At 43.2% G+C, this 16535-nt stretch overlaps 2 protein-coding genes across 3 annotated transcripts in view; both read right to left on the bottom strand.

The window, feature by feature from the left end:
• Positions 1–21: 21 nt before the first annotated feature.
• On the bottom strand, positions 22–6950 carry rad51 (RAD51 recombinase). 2 transcript variants are annotated; one of them, XM_070987919.1, is made up of 10 exons: positions 6917–6950; positions 6263–6363; positions 5648–5785; positions 4489–4606; positions 4162–4253; positions 3767–3861; positions 3348–3461; positions 1580–1709; positions 1172–1293; positions 22–948 (listed from the first exon to the last, which is right to left on the bottom strand). In XM_070987919.1, the coding sequence occupies exons 2-10, from the start codon at positions 6344–6346 to the stop codon at positions 825–827; spliced, it is 1017 nt and encodes a 338-aa protein (XP_070844020.1). In that variant the 5' UTR covers positions 6347–6363; positions 6917–6950; the 3' UTR covers positions 22–824. The 2 variants fall into 2 exon arrangements, with proteins under 2 accessions (XP_070844020.1, XP_070844019.1); XM_070987918.1 differs by lacking the exon at positions 6917–6950 and having other exon boundaries at positions 288–948; positions 6263–6359.
• A 2164-nt stretch (positions 6951–9114) lies between these two features.
• The window catches only part of cenpe (centromere protein E), a 34547-nt gene continuing 27126 nt past the window's right edge, over positions 9115–16535 (bottom strand). The window contains exons 51-57 of the mRNA XM_070987920.1: positions 15160–15363; positions 14010–14186; positions 13768–13868; positions 13387–13484; positions 12465–12600; positions 12020–12366; positions 9115–9210 (exon numbers count right to left, since the gene is read on the bottom strand). Coding sequence (XP_070844021.1) covers positions 9131–9210; positions 12020–12366; positions 12465–12600; positions 13387–13484; positions 13768–13868; positions 14010–14186; positions 15160–15363 — 1143 coding nt within the window. The 3' untranslated portion in view covers positions 9115–9130. The remainder of the gene's footprint in view (positions 9211–12019; positions 12367–12464; positions 12601–13386; positions 13485–13767; positions 13869–14009; positions 14187–15159; positions 15364–16535) is intronic.

Here is a 16535-nt window from a genome sequence, read left to right as displayed (position 1 = left end):
CAAATGAGACAAATCAGTTTAATAGTAAAACAAATTTAATTTAGCTATGAAGCCTATATACAGAAAGTTTTGGTAAAGGTGAACCAAAATGGGACAAAATAGTGGTGGTGTTGCTGGCAAGAGATGAAAACATAACTCTCCAGAAATGTGATAAGTTACATAAAAATATAACAGCATTCTCACAATCCATTTCACTGTCACATCCAAAAAAGGCACCACTCAAAGAAACTCTAGAAGACACACATCACAAACTAAAGTACTTACTATACATTTCTTTTGCCCACTTGCTCATGAAACTAGAGAGGGACATTGCATTCAACAAAGAAAAAAAGAGGGCTTTTGTCGGGTGATTATGTCATAAAGAATGGATCCCATTATTACGTGACAAAGACCTCAGGATTTTTTTGTAATTGTGGAGATGCAAAATCCTAATTACAAAAAACTATCATGTAATTATGAAGTCATATTTCATAGTAGTACAACAAGTCTTGGAATTATGAGATACTATGTTACAGTTGTTTCTCTTTGAGTTCACTGAGCTTCAGTATGAATGAGCCCTCAGTTTGCAGAAAACTAAATGTTCCACCTTGCTGTTGCACCAATGAGCTCCAGAAGGCTAAATCTGCCACCTGGACCATCTTATTGACACTGACTCAATCACCATCAAGCAAAATCATACAACCTGACCTCATCAGTCTAAGGCTTTGTGTGAAGGCAATAGTATGGTTATGATCGTGCACACACAACACTTAACCCAAGAATGAGTCTGCAGGTGTAACCGTAACATTCGTCACCACCTGCCTGCTTCCTGCCTCTCTGCCAGCTCAGTCCTTGGCATCGCCCACTCCATCAGCGTTTATGGCAAACATGGCTTCAGCCTCTGGCAGGCAGGGCGAGTCATAGATTTTACAGATCCTCGTCTCTCCTCTGCCTTTCCTGAGGTACAGACTGCAAAGACAAGACCAGTTTTAACAAACTTAGAATGAAGAAACTCTGGCGTCATCAAGCTGTTACCTCCAAAGCACCTCAGCAGCTGTGATGTGCTGAGATTGATCTGGCTTTTAGTGTACCACCCACTGTCCTCTCCCCTGCTATTGAGCTCTATTAAAAGACACAATTTAAGTATCCAACAATGCTGTAAGGGTGACTAAAAGTACATTGCATGACTAACCGTGTGGTGGAGGCATGAGCCAGAATGTTGCCTCCAATTGGTTTCTTGGGATCTGCAGAAAACATGGCAGCCCCATCCACCTGTGCTACCACCTGGTTGGTTATCACCACGGCAACGCCAAACTGTTGAGACATAAGATTGAGGCAGACAATAATACTCATGTTAAAGACACGTCAGTTTGAACCTCACTGGGTTGACATCATGTATCTGGGCTTTAAATTCAGTATGCATTATATTCGACAGTGACTGGACTGAAGGACAAACTTGAATAGATCTTCACATTACAGGATCTGAGGAGTTTCTGCTATGTTCTACTACAGTTGGAGCACTTGATACCAAAAGAGAATCAGGATGTCTTAGACTGAAAGTGGCCTCTGAGAGCAGATGTGCACCCAGTTCACTGCATACCTCGTCTGCCAGCCGAAGCAGCATGCGGAGGAAGCGTCCCAGGTGTCCCTGTCTGGCCGACAGCTCACCTCTGCCTGAGTAGTCTGTTCTGTACAGAGCTGTTGCACTGTCCACTATCAGCAGAGCATACCTGACACACAGAGGGAGAGTGTGTGTTAGCTGCAGGGATACACACTAAGGCCTGGACAATTATCTTAAATATTCATACTGAAATGTCATCATGAATAACTGTTGTCATTCGATGCTGATACAAGAATACACAGAAACGTGGAGTGGCTAATGCTACAGAAGGTATTCAGTTGGGGATGCAGTGGTTGATGTTTTGACTGGTTTAGACCAAGTTAGATGTGAAAACATTCCAGTGCTCCACACTGTTTTCCCACTCTGCTTCTCTGATGTCTGCCCCCGATGAGGTTTATTTTTTTTGACCAAACCAGAGTTCCTGATGATAGCTGGAGCAGTTTAAGGTGAGTCTTATTTTGTTTCTGTCGAGTTTGAATGAAGTGTGTTTTCCAATGATAAAATTACTGTTTCTATCAATGGAGTCTGGTGGCTTTGGTGAGAGTGACATCGTGGCTGTTTCTACTTAAAGGATTTCACTTTACAAAATGTCTTTTTTTGTAGGGATCCTTGCTATAATGCATTTTGCAAGTTAGCCTTTTAAATTTTTGCAGTTAATGTAACTAGTAGCATCTTTTGTAGACCCACACACTGGAGCAATGCTGGAGAATTGAATATAGAGTAAAAGTCAAGAGAAACTGTGAACATTAAGCCTAATTTGAAGTCAGCTATCAATTGTCTTGCCAAGCCACAAAACTCCATTTACAGAAACAGTGATTGTATCACCATAAAACAAATTCATTCAAACTCCATCCATCCATCCATTTTCTATGCTTTTCTATGTTCTACGCTTATCCCTTTCGGGGTTGCGGGGGGCCGGAGCCTATCTCGGCTGTCAATGGGCGAGAGGCGGGGTACACCCTGGACCGGTCGCAGGACACATGCACACAACCATTCACACTCACTCACACCTAGGGGCAATTTAGAGTCACCAATCAACCTAATGAGCATGTTCCTCCTGTGGGAGGAAGCCGGAGTGCCCGGAGAGAACTCACTCATGAACGGGAAGAACATGCAAACTTCACACAGAAAGGCCCGACCCGGGAATCGAACCTGCAACCTTCTTGCTGTGAAGCACGCGCACTACCTGCTGCACCACCGTGCAGCCCTCATTCAAACTCAACAATATAAAATAAAACAAACCAAAATCTTCTTGGTCTGTCTTTCCACTGTTCCAAAAATCACCACAAACTCTGGTTTTCTCATTTCACAGGAGAGGAGCGTGAGAGAGAGAGAGAGAGAGAGAGAGAGAGAGAGAGAGAGAGAGAGAGAGAGAGAGAGAGAGAGAGAGAGATGAAGAACAGTATGTAGAGACAGAATATTTTCACATCTAACTCAGGAGTTATTTTCTCCAGACAGATTGAAATCTGTTGGACTTCAACAGAGTTTCCTGGTTAAAAAAAACAAAAACAAAACAATATAATTTAAACATATATATACATATATACATATAGTTTAACCAGCTGGTATTTCTAGTGCTGACTAGCGAGGGTAATAACTTTTAATTGACTCATGGACTTATCACACACAGCACTGACTAGCATTGGCACACTCTTGATGCAGTACAGAGTTTATATGTGGTAACACACAACAGTATGTCAAGGACAAATAAATACTCTGTGAACACAAACATGTTGTGCTGACTGACCTGGACTCAGCCATCATGGCAGAGGCTTGGTACAGCAGCTGGGTCTGATGGTCTGTATTGAAGGCTCGGGCATAGGCCACGTTGTCCAGAACATCACTGCCCACCAGCCCGTACCTGACAGCAGAGAGCGGTCACATCAAATATGATCTCAAGTGATCCTTCTACAGTATATAAGTCAATGCACACAGACAGTGTGACAATAAATGAAACCACTGATACAAGAAGGCTGGTTGTTCCAATGTCCCAAATTTCAACATGCCTTAACTCTGTAAACATTTTTTCTTTTTCATATAATTCAAGCAAACATTTTCCCACAACAACAAAAACATGTTACAGCAGTACAGAATGTAGGTGTGTTGAGCAGCAATGCTGGGCTAAAAGGAAGTGTTGAGAGCTCGGGTGGAAATGTGCTGACTCACCTTTCAGCGACAGCGAGGAGCCTCTCTGGTCTGAAGGTTCCTTCTGTGTCGATGTACATGGCTTTACCCTCTCCACCCCCCTGATCAATGGGCAGCTGTGGACAGAGGGGACAGAGAGGACAGAGAGGACAGAGAGGACAGTGCAATCCACTGAGTGCAGGAACAAGCCATTTCTCAATTTTCAACACTCACGAATAAGCAGAAAGTGTATTGCTGAGTGTACTTTTCTTTCCTATCTCTTCCACATTGTTACTGGTGCTTAAGACTAAGACTGATTCAAGATGCAATCTATGATGCAAAATGCATTTTATTGACAGTCTAAACTGGATCACATCACATATTACATCTTCTCCCGACACCCCTGAGGCTCCCCCTGCCTGGACTCTACCATCTACCTGACAGGTGACAGCGAGTGTGTGGCACAGCTGGGTCTTCCCTGTCCGAAACTCTCCAAACATCTCTGTGATGGAGCCAGTCTCAATCCCACCTGCAGGAGAAACCGCAGGTTAAATGAAATAAGCTTATTGTCTGTCCTGTCTGTGATTATTGAGCTCATATCAATCATTTGTATCACTTGTATTTAGATGTGACCATCATGATTAACCATCTCAAAACAGGAACCATGAACACTGGTTGGCCCAGTCTGTGGAGGATGGTGTTTTCCCACATAACTAACTCCTAATAATCAGGGTGACTGTGATTGATAAACAAGGTGTACAAACCCTGCAGGAGTTTGTCAAGCTCTTTGGAGCCTGTAGAGACCTGGATGATCTCCGCTCTCCTCTGGTGGAACTCAGTAGCTGTTGTGAAACCCATGGGCACAAGCTTAGCAGCCTCAGTCTGAGGGAAGGAAAAAAAAAACATTTGCTAAAGAACTACTAAATACAGTACATTTTACAGGCCTGACAGAGACACCTAACAAAGGACAAGAAGCAGAGCTCAACAGATAGACTTGTTGGGTGGACGTATGAACAGATTTGATCACAGATAGATCCGTATCATTGTAGCGTATGTGTCGGCTGATAAGTAACATATCAGCGCAGAAATACAGTTTGTCCATCAGAGAGCACCAAGGCCCAGTATGTGCGTAGCTCCAAATTCTGTCTTAACTGAACTGAAGGGTTCCTTATCAAAGTGTTTCTTTGTTATGTGTTGATGTATCATTATCAGATTTTAAAGTCTGTCAAACATTGATATCTGCCTCAAAACTCCAGAATTGGTCAGCCTCTAATAAGAGGTTAAACTGGTTTTCAATATATTCCCTTACTGACCTTACTGAAATGTATTTCAGTAAGGTCAACTCATATCTCAGGAAGACATCCGTCCTGTTCATGTTGTACCTACTGACTACCTGATGTCAGAAAGCATTGTTAAATTCTAACTTCCCACCCTGAAGACAGAGAGGCAGTCAACATACCACTAACTGTTCATCACAGATCATTCATCCATAAACTCCCGATAAAACATGTTACACTGAATACTTCAGAGTGGAAATCTATCTAGTTTTAATATCTGTATATTTCTTGTTGCACATGTGTTCCACAAACACACAGCAGCAGTTGTGGATTTGTCAAGGCCTTACACAAAGTGAACAGAAAGAGAATCATTTGGTGAAACGCGCAGCACAATTTCAAAATGATGGCGTGACCTCTGTAAACCTTGAGAACAGTTTGAACTCAGCATTGGATCATGAAGCATGATTCTGCAACTGCACGGCCTTTTTATCAGATCAGAAAATGATTTTTCTGGGTGGTTTTGGAAAAATGACAGCTACATATGTGCTTTTCATTGATAATAGAAAAGAACAACTGGAAGGTTAAAGACTGCATCAGGACAGTCCAGTCAGAAATCATGAATCACTCTGAATGAGCCATTTCTTACCAGAATTTTGTCAGCTTTGGCCTCACTGATGCCCTTGATATTGAGCAGCTCCTTCTTGGGTGCATAGGCCACTGCCTCGATGGTGTGGAAACCTGCATCCTCCAGCTTCTTGATGTCACTGACACTGATTCCACATTGCTGCATGTGGAGACATCCATAGCAGAGATTATGAAAGCAATGGGAGAGAGAAAACTGCAAACGTTATTGGATATTAGGATCTGTCATGCTCTTGGCCTTAACCAAGGAATGTGGGTAAATTTCAGGTTGGGTGAGACCAGGGCAGCCCCTGTGCTCACTGCACACTACACTACACAATGTGCACCACCTGAAGTTTCACACCTGGAGCCTGTAACACTGCTGGCTTCATGTATCCGTCATATATCTGTCTGTCATTACGCTTAGAGCTGCACTAAATGTTAAATCAATAACACATTTACATAAAGGGGTGAATGTTGTAGTGATGCTTAAGAAATCAAATGCGAAGAGGTTGACTCAACCCACTTCCCCATCAAGCAGTTTATGGTCCTCAAACAGAAAACGGGAGATAACGTTTCTCCTCGGTGCAGTATGATCCAGAGTTTCTAATCAGGAACAAACTGCGCTCAGGATTCATACCTCCAGTCTGCACAGAGGCTGTGGCCCAAAGCTTTCCTCTTCCTCCACCTCCGCCTGCACCCGGGCCTCGCTCGCCATTGCCATTGTGTGAGTATGAAAACCTAATCAACAGAGGTAGAGAGAGGACATCTTTGGCTCAGTGACAGGTCAAGACAGTGAACGGGAGAGCTGTCATGGAAGAACTGAGTGATACTGTATTTTTTCTAAACGAAATTTTCTACCTGAATGTCACCTGAGTGACGAGTGCCTTTATTTGCTTGGTTACCTTCCCTTCCGTACCGTTACAGTTAGGTTAACTACTGTATGACAACACCATTAGTTCATTATTGTCAATTTACAAAGTGTACACGTACACACACACACACACACACACACACACACACACACACACACACACACACACACACACACACACACACACACACACACACACACACTTAAACTGTTAGCTTATTAGCATTAGCGCTGTTTTCGCATCTGCTCTGAGGATTTCAGCCATGGAAGTAACGTCAGCGTTAGTTAACTGCAGGCCAGCCGACAATGTTCAAGATCGAAGACAGTTAAGTGTTCAATACAAGTTAATTATGTCTTCCTATGTATTCTACTCATATGCTACACAAGCGACAATTTTCCTGATATAGCTGCAGATTTTACCTCCCCGCAGACTTCTTACTTCCCTCAAACTCGACTGTTTGATAACCAAAGCTCCCGCGCGCAACGTAATTAGTCATTCAAAGCAATGACGTTGTACGTACAGACGCCGCCTCGAACGACTTTTCTGATTGGTCACACCGATCAAATAAAGTTAAAATCAATACAGGCACTCAACCGATCTGTCCTTCAAAGTAAAAGCTCATGAGCGTTATTTAAAAGGAAGTCTCAAAGTGACAGACACGATTTGAAACTCTGTAAAATGGCACAGGCCAGGAACTACTCATTATTTTGCTGTTATTTTGTTTATTTGTTTTGAGTATTCGACTATTTTAGTAATAGTCACTTCATTTGTTTTTATAAGAATGTTCTGTATTTTCTTCTGATATTACAGAAGATTATTTTGGGTACAGGACCAGGACCTAGAATTACCCAATAACATATAGAAAAAGAAAAACAGGCTTTGTATGGACAATGGACTTCTTCAATCTGCATACTCTGTCAGTTTATTTCAAGTTTAATGTTTGATTTTGACAGTACAGTTTTGGGCCATCAGAAAGACAGCCATCTGGATCTTTGCAGTATGACAAAAATGATGCTGCTGTACTGTAGTAGTAGTTGTAATAGTAGCAGTAGTAGACTATTAGACTTTTAGGAATGTGGGCTTAGAACAGGTTGTTGGTATAAGTCTTTTTCTTCTTTGCTCATTTGGACATCCTGTTATCAGCAGTTGATGCCAGTCAAGTAATTGCTGAAGTCCAACAAAAATTGAAATGTTAGGAGCATTGATTTCAGGCATTACAATTTGCCTACTGCTGATTGAAACATCCCTGTAGCTGCTATTCATTGTACATTTCAAAGAGAATAAATACTGAATTCATTGTTGTTTGCAGAAAAGTGCAAGTGTGAAATGTGTCATCTGAGCTACTATGATGGGAAAAACATGGATACTTGGAGTAAGGAAATGTTTATTATATACTTAACCAAGTGTTAGGATTTGTTAATTGAAGTGTTACCAAATCTTGTAAAAACAGACTGCTGACTGTGTCCATCAGTTGTCTTTGAGGGACTGAGTGATGCCATGAATCAAAGTCTAATGTTACTTTCTAGCTGTTTTAAATAATGCTGTGGCTTTCTCTTCCAGTTTGCTAATTTTGGAGGAGAACACTGCTCATCACCAAAACCCTGTAGTGTTTTGTCAAAATTGTTTATTGTTTGGCTTGGAAGTTAAATATTACAAGGAAGATAGATGCAGTGAGGTGCTGAAGGGGTTAAACTTGTGGCACACAGTTTCAGTGTTAAAGCCAGACTTGTGGAGCCAAATAACATATCAAAACACAAATTTCAATACTGCTAAAATTGGACTGGTGTGAACTTGTATTAGTTGTAGGATGACAGAAAACTTGGCCATTTCACGTTTACCTCATATGAGGGGGAATGAGGATTGGATGAGAAGTCCACAGCACAGAAAACTGCAATATTTTAACATCCACAAACTAGTAGGATTTTAATCATTCATTCCAGCATTTACCAGCAGCCTCAGGCCAGTAATGCATGTGCAGACTCTCAAAACACCAGTTTGTTGTCGGCAATCCACATTGTAACTGCTCAGATATCTTCAGAGGAAGTTTCACTGTATAGTTTCACATTTGCAGGACTTCTGGAAAAAGATAAGTATGACACTAAGTCAATTCAACCTCTCAGGCTGAACAGGAAGCTGCAGGTGGGATGACATCTAATTCTGTGGAGGCCCCAGTATGAAAAGGGAGTTTAGTGCTGGACTTGTACGAACACTTGCAGATATTGAAAAAAAGCATATTGGCTTTTGGAAGTATAAACAGACACCACATATTTTTTCTGAACATGTACAGTATATAGTCTATTTAGTAAAGAAATTATTACAGTATCATTGCTGAATATTCTGAATTACTAAAAAAAAACAACACACAAAATCAAGACTCACAAATCAACACATGGACAGTGTTAAATAAATCTGAAACAGTACACTGTCAGTCCCTGTATAATAAACTAAGATGCAGGAAGTGCTTCCTCCATCGACATCTCCATTTATAGTTTTTATTTGACTCATGGAAACAAAGTCACTGAGATGAAAAGTGAACGATACAACAGAGTCCATTCCTTGGTCAAGAGACACTTTATTACTGAGACAATAAAACACTGACAAGTCATTTAAAAATAGAACATGTGAAGAACCTTTCATTGCGTTTTACACATATCCTCTTGCTTTGGAGACTTAGGCCACCACTCCTCCTTTCTGTCTGCTCCCACAGCTGCATCTGCAACACGACAGACTCTGATAAGCCAAAGCAGTTCTCGAGAAATTAAACCAACCCCACTGCACAAGTGCCAAAACAAAGAGTAGAGATTATAATCAAGTGTTTCAGTCACCCACCAGTGTGTTTGATGTTTATGATCAGTTAATAGACAAACAATAATGTTGATATCAAATCAACACATTACATGTAGAATATTCTGCATCACAGGACACATTATGACGCTTTCTGCACATACTCTAAAAAGTAACACGGTAGTATGATGTTAAATGTTAATGATGCTAAGAATAGTGTCTGAAATTTGACTGATATTTTAGAAGCCATTAATGTAAATTAGGGGCAGTAGTTAATGGATGCCCATTTTCACCTGGAGAAACAAATAAATATGAATTGTTACGAATGACAAAAATGAGCAAAAAGCCTTACGCTTTGTAATAATCAGAAAATAAGTCAACATTATGACATTAATAAAATTATTAGGGTTTTATTAAACTCCTCCTTGAACCGACACCTTATTGTGGTGGAGGAGTTTGAGCACCCAAATGATCCTAGAGGCTATGTTGTCCAGGGCTTAATGCCCCTGGTAGGATCTCCCAAGGCAAACAGGTTCTAGGTGACAGGTCAGACTAAGAGAGGTTCCAAAGCCCCTTATGAAAAAAAAAAAGAAAACGAGGAAGCGTAAGTCGCCCGGATTGGCATCACCGGGGCCCCACCCTGGAGCCAGGCCTGGGGTTGGGGCTGGTGGCCGGGTCTTTGCCCACGGGACCCGGCCGGGCACAGCCCGAAGGAGCAACGTGGGCCTGCCTTCCCGTAGGCCCACCACCCGCAGGAAGGATCAGAAGGGGCCGGTGGTATGCGATATGGATGGCAGTCATGGGCGGGGGGGGGGGGGCTGAGCTAGTGTGGGAGGTTGAGTGGTACCGGCTAGAGATAGTCGGGCTCACCTCCACACACAGAGTTGGGCTCTGGAACCCAACTCCTTGAGAGAGGCTGGACTCTCTTCTACTCTAGAGTTGCCCGCGGTGAGAGGCAGCGAGCTGGTGTGGGCTTGCTTATAGCCCCCCAGCTCAGACGCCATGTGTTGGAGTTCTCCCCGCTGAGTGAGAGGGTCGCTTCCCTGCGCCTTTGGGTCAGGGATAGGTCTCTCACTGTTGTTTCGGCCTATGGGCCGAACAGTAGCGTAGAGTACCCGGCCTTCTTGGAGTCCTTGGAAAGTGCTCCAACCGAGGACTCCATTGTTCTGCTGAGGGACTTCAATGCTCACGAAGGTAGCGACAGTGATACCTGGAGGGGTGTGACTGGGAGGAACGGCCTCCCTGATCTAAACCCAAGTGGTGTTCTGTTATTAGATTTCTGTGCTAGTCACAGTTTGTCCATAACGAACACCATGTTCAAGCATAGGGGTGTCCATCAGTGCATGTGGCACCAGGACACTCTAGGCCGAAGGTCAATGATCAACTTTGTAGTCGTATCATCTGACCTTCGGTGGAATGTCTTGGACACTCGGGTAAAGAGAGGGGCTGAGCTGTCAACTGATCACCACCTGGTGGCGAGTTGGATTTGCTGGCAGGGGAGGAAGCAGGACAGACTTGGCAGACCCAAACGTACCGTGAGGGTCTGTTGGGAACGTCTGGTGGAACCCGCTGTCAGGGAGGTTTTCAACTCCCACCTCCAGGAGAGTTTCGACCAGATTCCGAGGGAGGTTGGAGACATTGAGTCCAGATGGACCATGTTTTCCACTTCCATTGTTGACGCAGCCGTCCGTAGCTGTGGCCGTAAAGTCGGCAGTGCCTGTTGTGGTGGCAACCCCCGAACCTGGTGGTGGACACCAGAAGTAAGGGATTCCGTCAAGCTGAAGAAGGAGTCCTATCGGGCCTGGTTGGCTCATGGGACTCCGGAGGCAGCTGACAGGTGCCAGCAGGCCAAGCGTGCGGCAGCTCGGGCGGTTGTAGAAGCAAAAACTTGGGTCTGGGAGGAGTTCGGGGAGGACATTGAGGAGGACTACCGGTCGGCCTCGAGGAAATTCTGGCGCTCAGAGAAGAATCACTGCTCCTCCACATCAAGAGGAGTCAGCTGAGGTGGCTCGGGCATCTTTATCGGATGCCCCCTGGATGCCTACCTAGGGAGGTGTTCCAGGCATGTCCCACCGGAAGGAGGCCCTGGGGAAGACCCAGGACACGCTGGAGTGACTATGTCACTTGGTTGGCCTGGGAACGCCTCAGGATCCCCCTGGAAGAGCTAGGGGAAGTGTCCGGGGAAAGGGAAGTTTGGGCGTCCCTGCTCAGACTGCTCCCCCTGCGACCCGGCCCCAGATGAAGCGGGAGAAAATGAATGGATGGATGGATGGAGTTTTATTAAAAAAATGTTTGATTCCAACTCAAATATTGAAAGGTCAAACATTTGGGCTTAATATCATTTGATCCTTCAAAGTCACCATCAAAGTAAAAGGGAAGGAGTCTGTGTGTGTGTGTGTGTGTGTGTGTGTGTGTGTGTGTGTGTGTGTGTGTGTGTGTGTGTGTAGGGGTGCACAGTATCCTGTTTCTGTCACAAGTGTACATAAACCAAAAAACATATGTGCACACAGCCCTAATACTGATTAAGGTTTTCAGGCTGGTGGAAGACTGGTGAAGACCCAACACCTCATGCTCCTGTTAGTGATGACCCAAACACAAATTATTTCACAGCCCTTACCCTCGTCTTCATCTGGTGTATCAGGAACAAGAAAAACCTCTGGCAAAACAAACAGCTCAGGTCTTTATGATGTTAAGACCAGACACACAGTACAGGGAGGGGGACTTGCGATGTGGCTTACCTGGAATGGTTCCGAGGCTGGAGTTATCAAAGAACTGCTTGGGACAGGTTCTGGACATCAGCTCCGAGCTTCCGCTCATATCAAAGAATCTGCATTTGGGCGAGTCGAGCAGAGAGAACTTTGGAGACTCCAGAACCTTCCTGGGAGAGTCCAGGACTTTCTTGGGAGTAGCCAGAAGCTTTTTGGGTGAACTAAATGTGCTGGAGGAGTCTGAGTTCATGGGAAGGGCCCTCTTGGTCAGAGTGCAAGGTGATGAAGGCTTCTCCACCTCAGCTGTGCTCCTCCCCTTCAGCTTGATGGCTCTGCTCTTCCACTTGCTAATCTCTGCCTGCTGACTGGACACCAAGCTGATATGACATGGGGACAGATGTCAGAGCTGGACTAGAAGATGTGAAAAGCACATGAACTGTCCAAGCAGTTCCAGCCTCGAACCTGTTCATCTTACCTTTCCAGCTCACTTATTTTCAGTTGAAGCTGTTTGATTTCCTCCTCCAGTTTGGTCTTTTCCAGCACAATGCTGCTCTTGATCACCAAACCTCTGGGGTTGGTCAGTCTGGCATGAAGGTCTTCACCCTGCAGGACTGAATTCATCATGAAAACATTAGTGTAAATCCCATCTTCAAATCGGTCACAAACTTAAATGTTCTGGCCGTAAATAAGAAAAAAGCAAAATAAAGTGACAGCCGTCTATCATGAGCTCCAATAAACAGCTTGGCAGGTGTTAGGAGTAAACTCATTTTTAACTTGTGTGCACAAATTCATAGTTTGGAGGGGCTACATTGCACGTTCTTCCAACAATGCTGGCCAGCTTTGACAGTTAGGTGAACGCTTGCCTCCAACACGATGTTATGCCATCTTTCACGTCTCTTAAAGGTAGGTTAAAATGTTAACATTGCTGTTCAACATAATGATCTGTTAATCTCTGTGTAGAAATGATTCATTTGAGAGCACAAATGCTATTTTTAAGGCAAAACTTGAGTTCTGTGCAACTATATGTAGGACAAATTTGTTAGGAAAGAAGCTGTTAATGTACACATCAAGAAGACACAGCGACATTAGCATTCATCATGGAGTCCTGTTTCAGACAAAAATAAAGACGTGCTATAAAAGGCTACAGAGTAGTGCCACAGGTAGGCCTACAAAAAAGTAAATATATAGATTATAAGAGGTTTGTGAGCTAAAAGCGGATAACAATAAAGAGTTAAAATAGGAGAAGAATATGTCTAATGCAGAGGTTTCATTTCATGCTGTGATCCTGCTTCTATATCAGCAATTATCTCATAAAACAGTCACTAAAGAAAACTTAAACTCTGTGTTACCATTTTCCCAAGATAAAAACAACACACAGACAAAGACTGCTGACTTACATGACTCCTCTCCTTGTTGCTGGGATTTCCTCAAGGTTTCCTTCAGCTTCCTCAGGGAAACTTCCTTTTCATTCAGCAGTGTGGTCATCCTCTGGATCCTGAGAAGGGCAAATCTCTGGTCAGAACAGTCAGTCATTGGATAAATAGAATAAAGTATTTTCTCCAAACAGCGAGAAAGAGGTGAGAAGGCCAGCTTATGAAGTGATAACCGAGCCTGTTTCACCATCTGCAAACACATTCTGAAACGGCCAAAGAGAAGGTAACCACAAAAATCATGACATCACAACAAGCCACGAGGCACAATTTATATGAAGATAAAGAATAAAAAATAAAGACAAAATAGAAGAAGAAACAGAACAGATGCATCCAAAGGGCTCTTACTCTTGATGATGTTTGTCAGATGCGGAAGTCAGCTCCACCTCCATTTTGAACAGTTTATTCTGGAGTTTTTCCAGCTCAACACCACTGGGTGACGATTTTCTCTGAACCAGAAAAAGACAATTATTTTTTTTAAAGCCACCAAGTGTATGTCAAAGAACCAAAATTCAATGTCAAAGCATGCTCAGAATGTGCTCTGTCAAGTGTCACAGAAGCAGCTCTTAAAGTGAAAACTTTAGACAAACCTCAGACTCCTGTAGTTTGCTCCGGAGGGTTTGGATTGTATTCTCTCTCTCCTCCACCTGTGCACGACTGTCTTGCAGCTCTGTCTGCAGGAGCTGAGTAGCCTTTTTGTGGTTGGACAGCACGTCACTGGCTCTCACCTGAGTATCCTCCAGCTGCTCATTTTGTGCACTCAGAGCCTGAAAAACAGCACAATATCTGTCAGCATCTGCACATACAGGTTTCAGGACAGTGTGTGTGGAATTTAGTGAAAATAAACAGTGTGTATTCATGGTAATGACGGGACACGTCACACACTGCAACAGTGTGGTTCATTGTTGTTTTTAATAGTTTTTGGACAATAATGGAGCTCTATGGTACAGAGAAAGAATATATATCAGGCTTTGATACACACAATAATTGTAAGTAACAAACTGTGAGAGAAGGCACTTATTTTTAATTTGGGAAGTACAGTAAATACGCCGTCATCTGCTTGAGTTATTTAATCTGTCTCTCGAGAGATTTGGATTTGAATTATGTAATGGAAACATCGCCAGCCTAGCCAGGCTCGCTAGACTGGCGAGATAAGTTTAATCTTCAATTCTTAACTTTGTGTGGTCTTGGAGTTTGTTACTGAATATTTGTTATTACATAAATAATAGTTTTAGAGATGTGACACCCTGCTGGGGCCCCATTTAGAGGCCATATCTGTGACTCAGTTAGCCCTCTGCCTCCCCCTATTGCTTGGAGTGTAGCAGTCCATATTGGTTGCTGTGCATCCTGATATTGTGTTTTAACAGAAGGGTGTAGAGTGCTATTTCGCTGTGTTGTGTGCAGTGATCTTTGTAAAGGGCGAGCAAAGTTATCTTAATTCACTTGCAGTGTTGTGTGTTTAAGGGTTGGGGGGGCTGCCAAGTTATCTTGTTGGTGACTCTTATGGTGATTCCCGTGTGAGGTTGTCTCGTAGCTTTTATCAATTTGTACTCTTAATAAAGGCTGTTTGTGTACTACATTCTTGTCTTTTGGAGTATATGTTCTCTTGCCTCTGACGCCGGACCAGACCGGGTTTACAAAGGTGGTGGCAGCTTTACGCTATCCTAAATCTCAACAACCAGCAATTATCACAATACTACTTGATCATAAGTGCATATAAAGCAGATATGGCAGACGTACTTTGACTTTTTCTTCAGTTTGCTGGAGCTGAAGAACAAGGCGCTGGTTGTCCTTTAGCAAGGAGAGCTCGGTCTCGAGAGGGGCTCCCTCCAGCGCCTGCAGCAGAGTGAAACTCTTGCTTCTCTCCTCTCTGAGTTGAGCATCAGCCTGGGCCTCCAGCAGCTTCAACTCTTCAAAGAGACCATTCTGTTCATCAATGACACCCTGAAGGAGTCAGGTGGACAATATGACATTAGAAAGACAGGCAAATACCACTCAATACATACATAATTGACCTTTAAGGTTTATAAACCTTAAACCAGCAGGCACAGGAACAGTTTCTCCCACAGAGCTGTTACCCTGCTGAACTCTGTCTTCATGGCCCCCCTACAGCCCCCCACCACCCTCCTATTGACACTGACAACCCCTCTACCACCTCATGGGCCCCCTACAGCCTCCACCACCCTCCCATTGACATTGCCATCCCCTCTTCCACCTCAAGAGACTACACCAAGATGAATATTACACTAAGCAATATAAAGTGATGCCATACTGCATATATCACTTTATATTACACTAAGCAATATAAAGTGATGCCACACCGCATATATCACTTTATATTACACTAAGCAATATAAAGTGATAATATGCCATACTGCATATATCACTTTATATTGTATACTTTATATACACTGTATGCCTTATCTGTTCACTTCAACTTTTTACTTTTACTGCACTGCCACTTACTACATGTTACACATGTTTTATGGTTTCATAGAAATTACTTGCACTACCTGCACCCACCTCATACTGTTTATTCTTCATGCCACTTGCACTACTTACATGTATTTATATATTTTTGGGATACTATTGTATTTGCACTTCTGGTTAGATGCTAAACTGCATTTCATTGTCTCTGTGTTGCACTCTGACAATGGCAATAAAGTTGAATCTAATCTAATCTAATAAATAATTACAGTGAATGAAGATGGTTTCAGGTTTCTGGATCCCGTTAAAGTTTTCATTCACTTTCTCTCTGCTAAAGCTGCCCATGGAAAGGAGCATGGGTGGAAATCAATAATATGACTTACTGAATGCTATACCATCATGACCAAAGACATCTTGATTCTGATTGCTTGACAGGTGTCCATTATATTGTAGTAACCTGTCAGTATAATCTTGTTACCCCTGGGGTATCCTCCATTAAAAAAAACCCACTAAAAACAGGCAAGAACATCACCACTTGACCAACAGTGACAAGAAGGAACTCTGTCCCTGGGCGCTGCCGTCGGCTGGCAGCCCACTGCTCCTGGTCTGATCATGGAGGAAGGACTGACCAGGATGGGTTAAATGCGGAGGAAGCAATTTCAACGAAGCATGGCATGTGCATGTAATGT

Source organism: Chaetodon trifascialis, chromosome 19, assembly GCF_039877785.1.
Source record: "Chaetodon trifascialis isolate fChaTrf1 chromosome 19, fChaTrf1.hap1, whole genome shotgun sequence".
Lineage (NCBI taxonomy): Eukaryota > Metazoa > Chordata > Actinopteri > Chaetodontiformes > Chaetodontidae > Chaetodon > Chaetodon trifascialis.
The sequence above is the reverse complement of the archived record's forward strand: the minus strand, read 5'-3'. Positions and strand labels throughout refer to the sequence as shown.

Coding starts and splice junctions, on each gene's coding strand:
- rad51 (XM_070987919.1), bottom strand. CDS start 6,346: ATGGCAATGGCGAGCGAGGCCCGGGTGCAGGCGGAGGTGGAGGAAGAG. Junction 3,462..3,766: donor CTCCTCGCTGTCGCTGAAAG/GTGAGTCAGCAC, acceptor CTCTGCTGTCAG/GTACGGGCTGGTGGGCAGTG. Junction 949..1,171: donor GCTCATGCCTCCACCACACG/GTTAGTCATGCA, acceptor TTGTCTTTGCAG/TCTGTACCTCAGGAAAGGCA.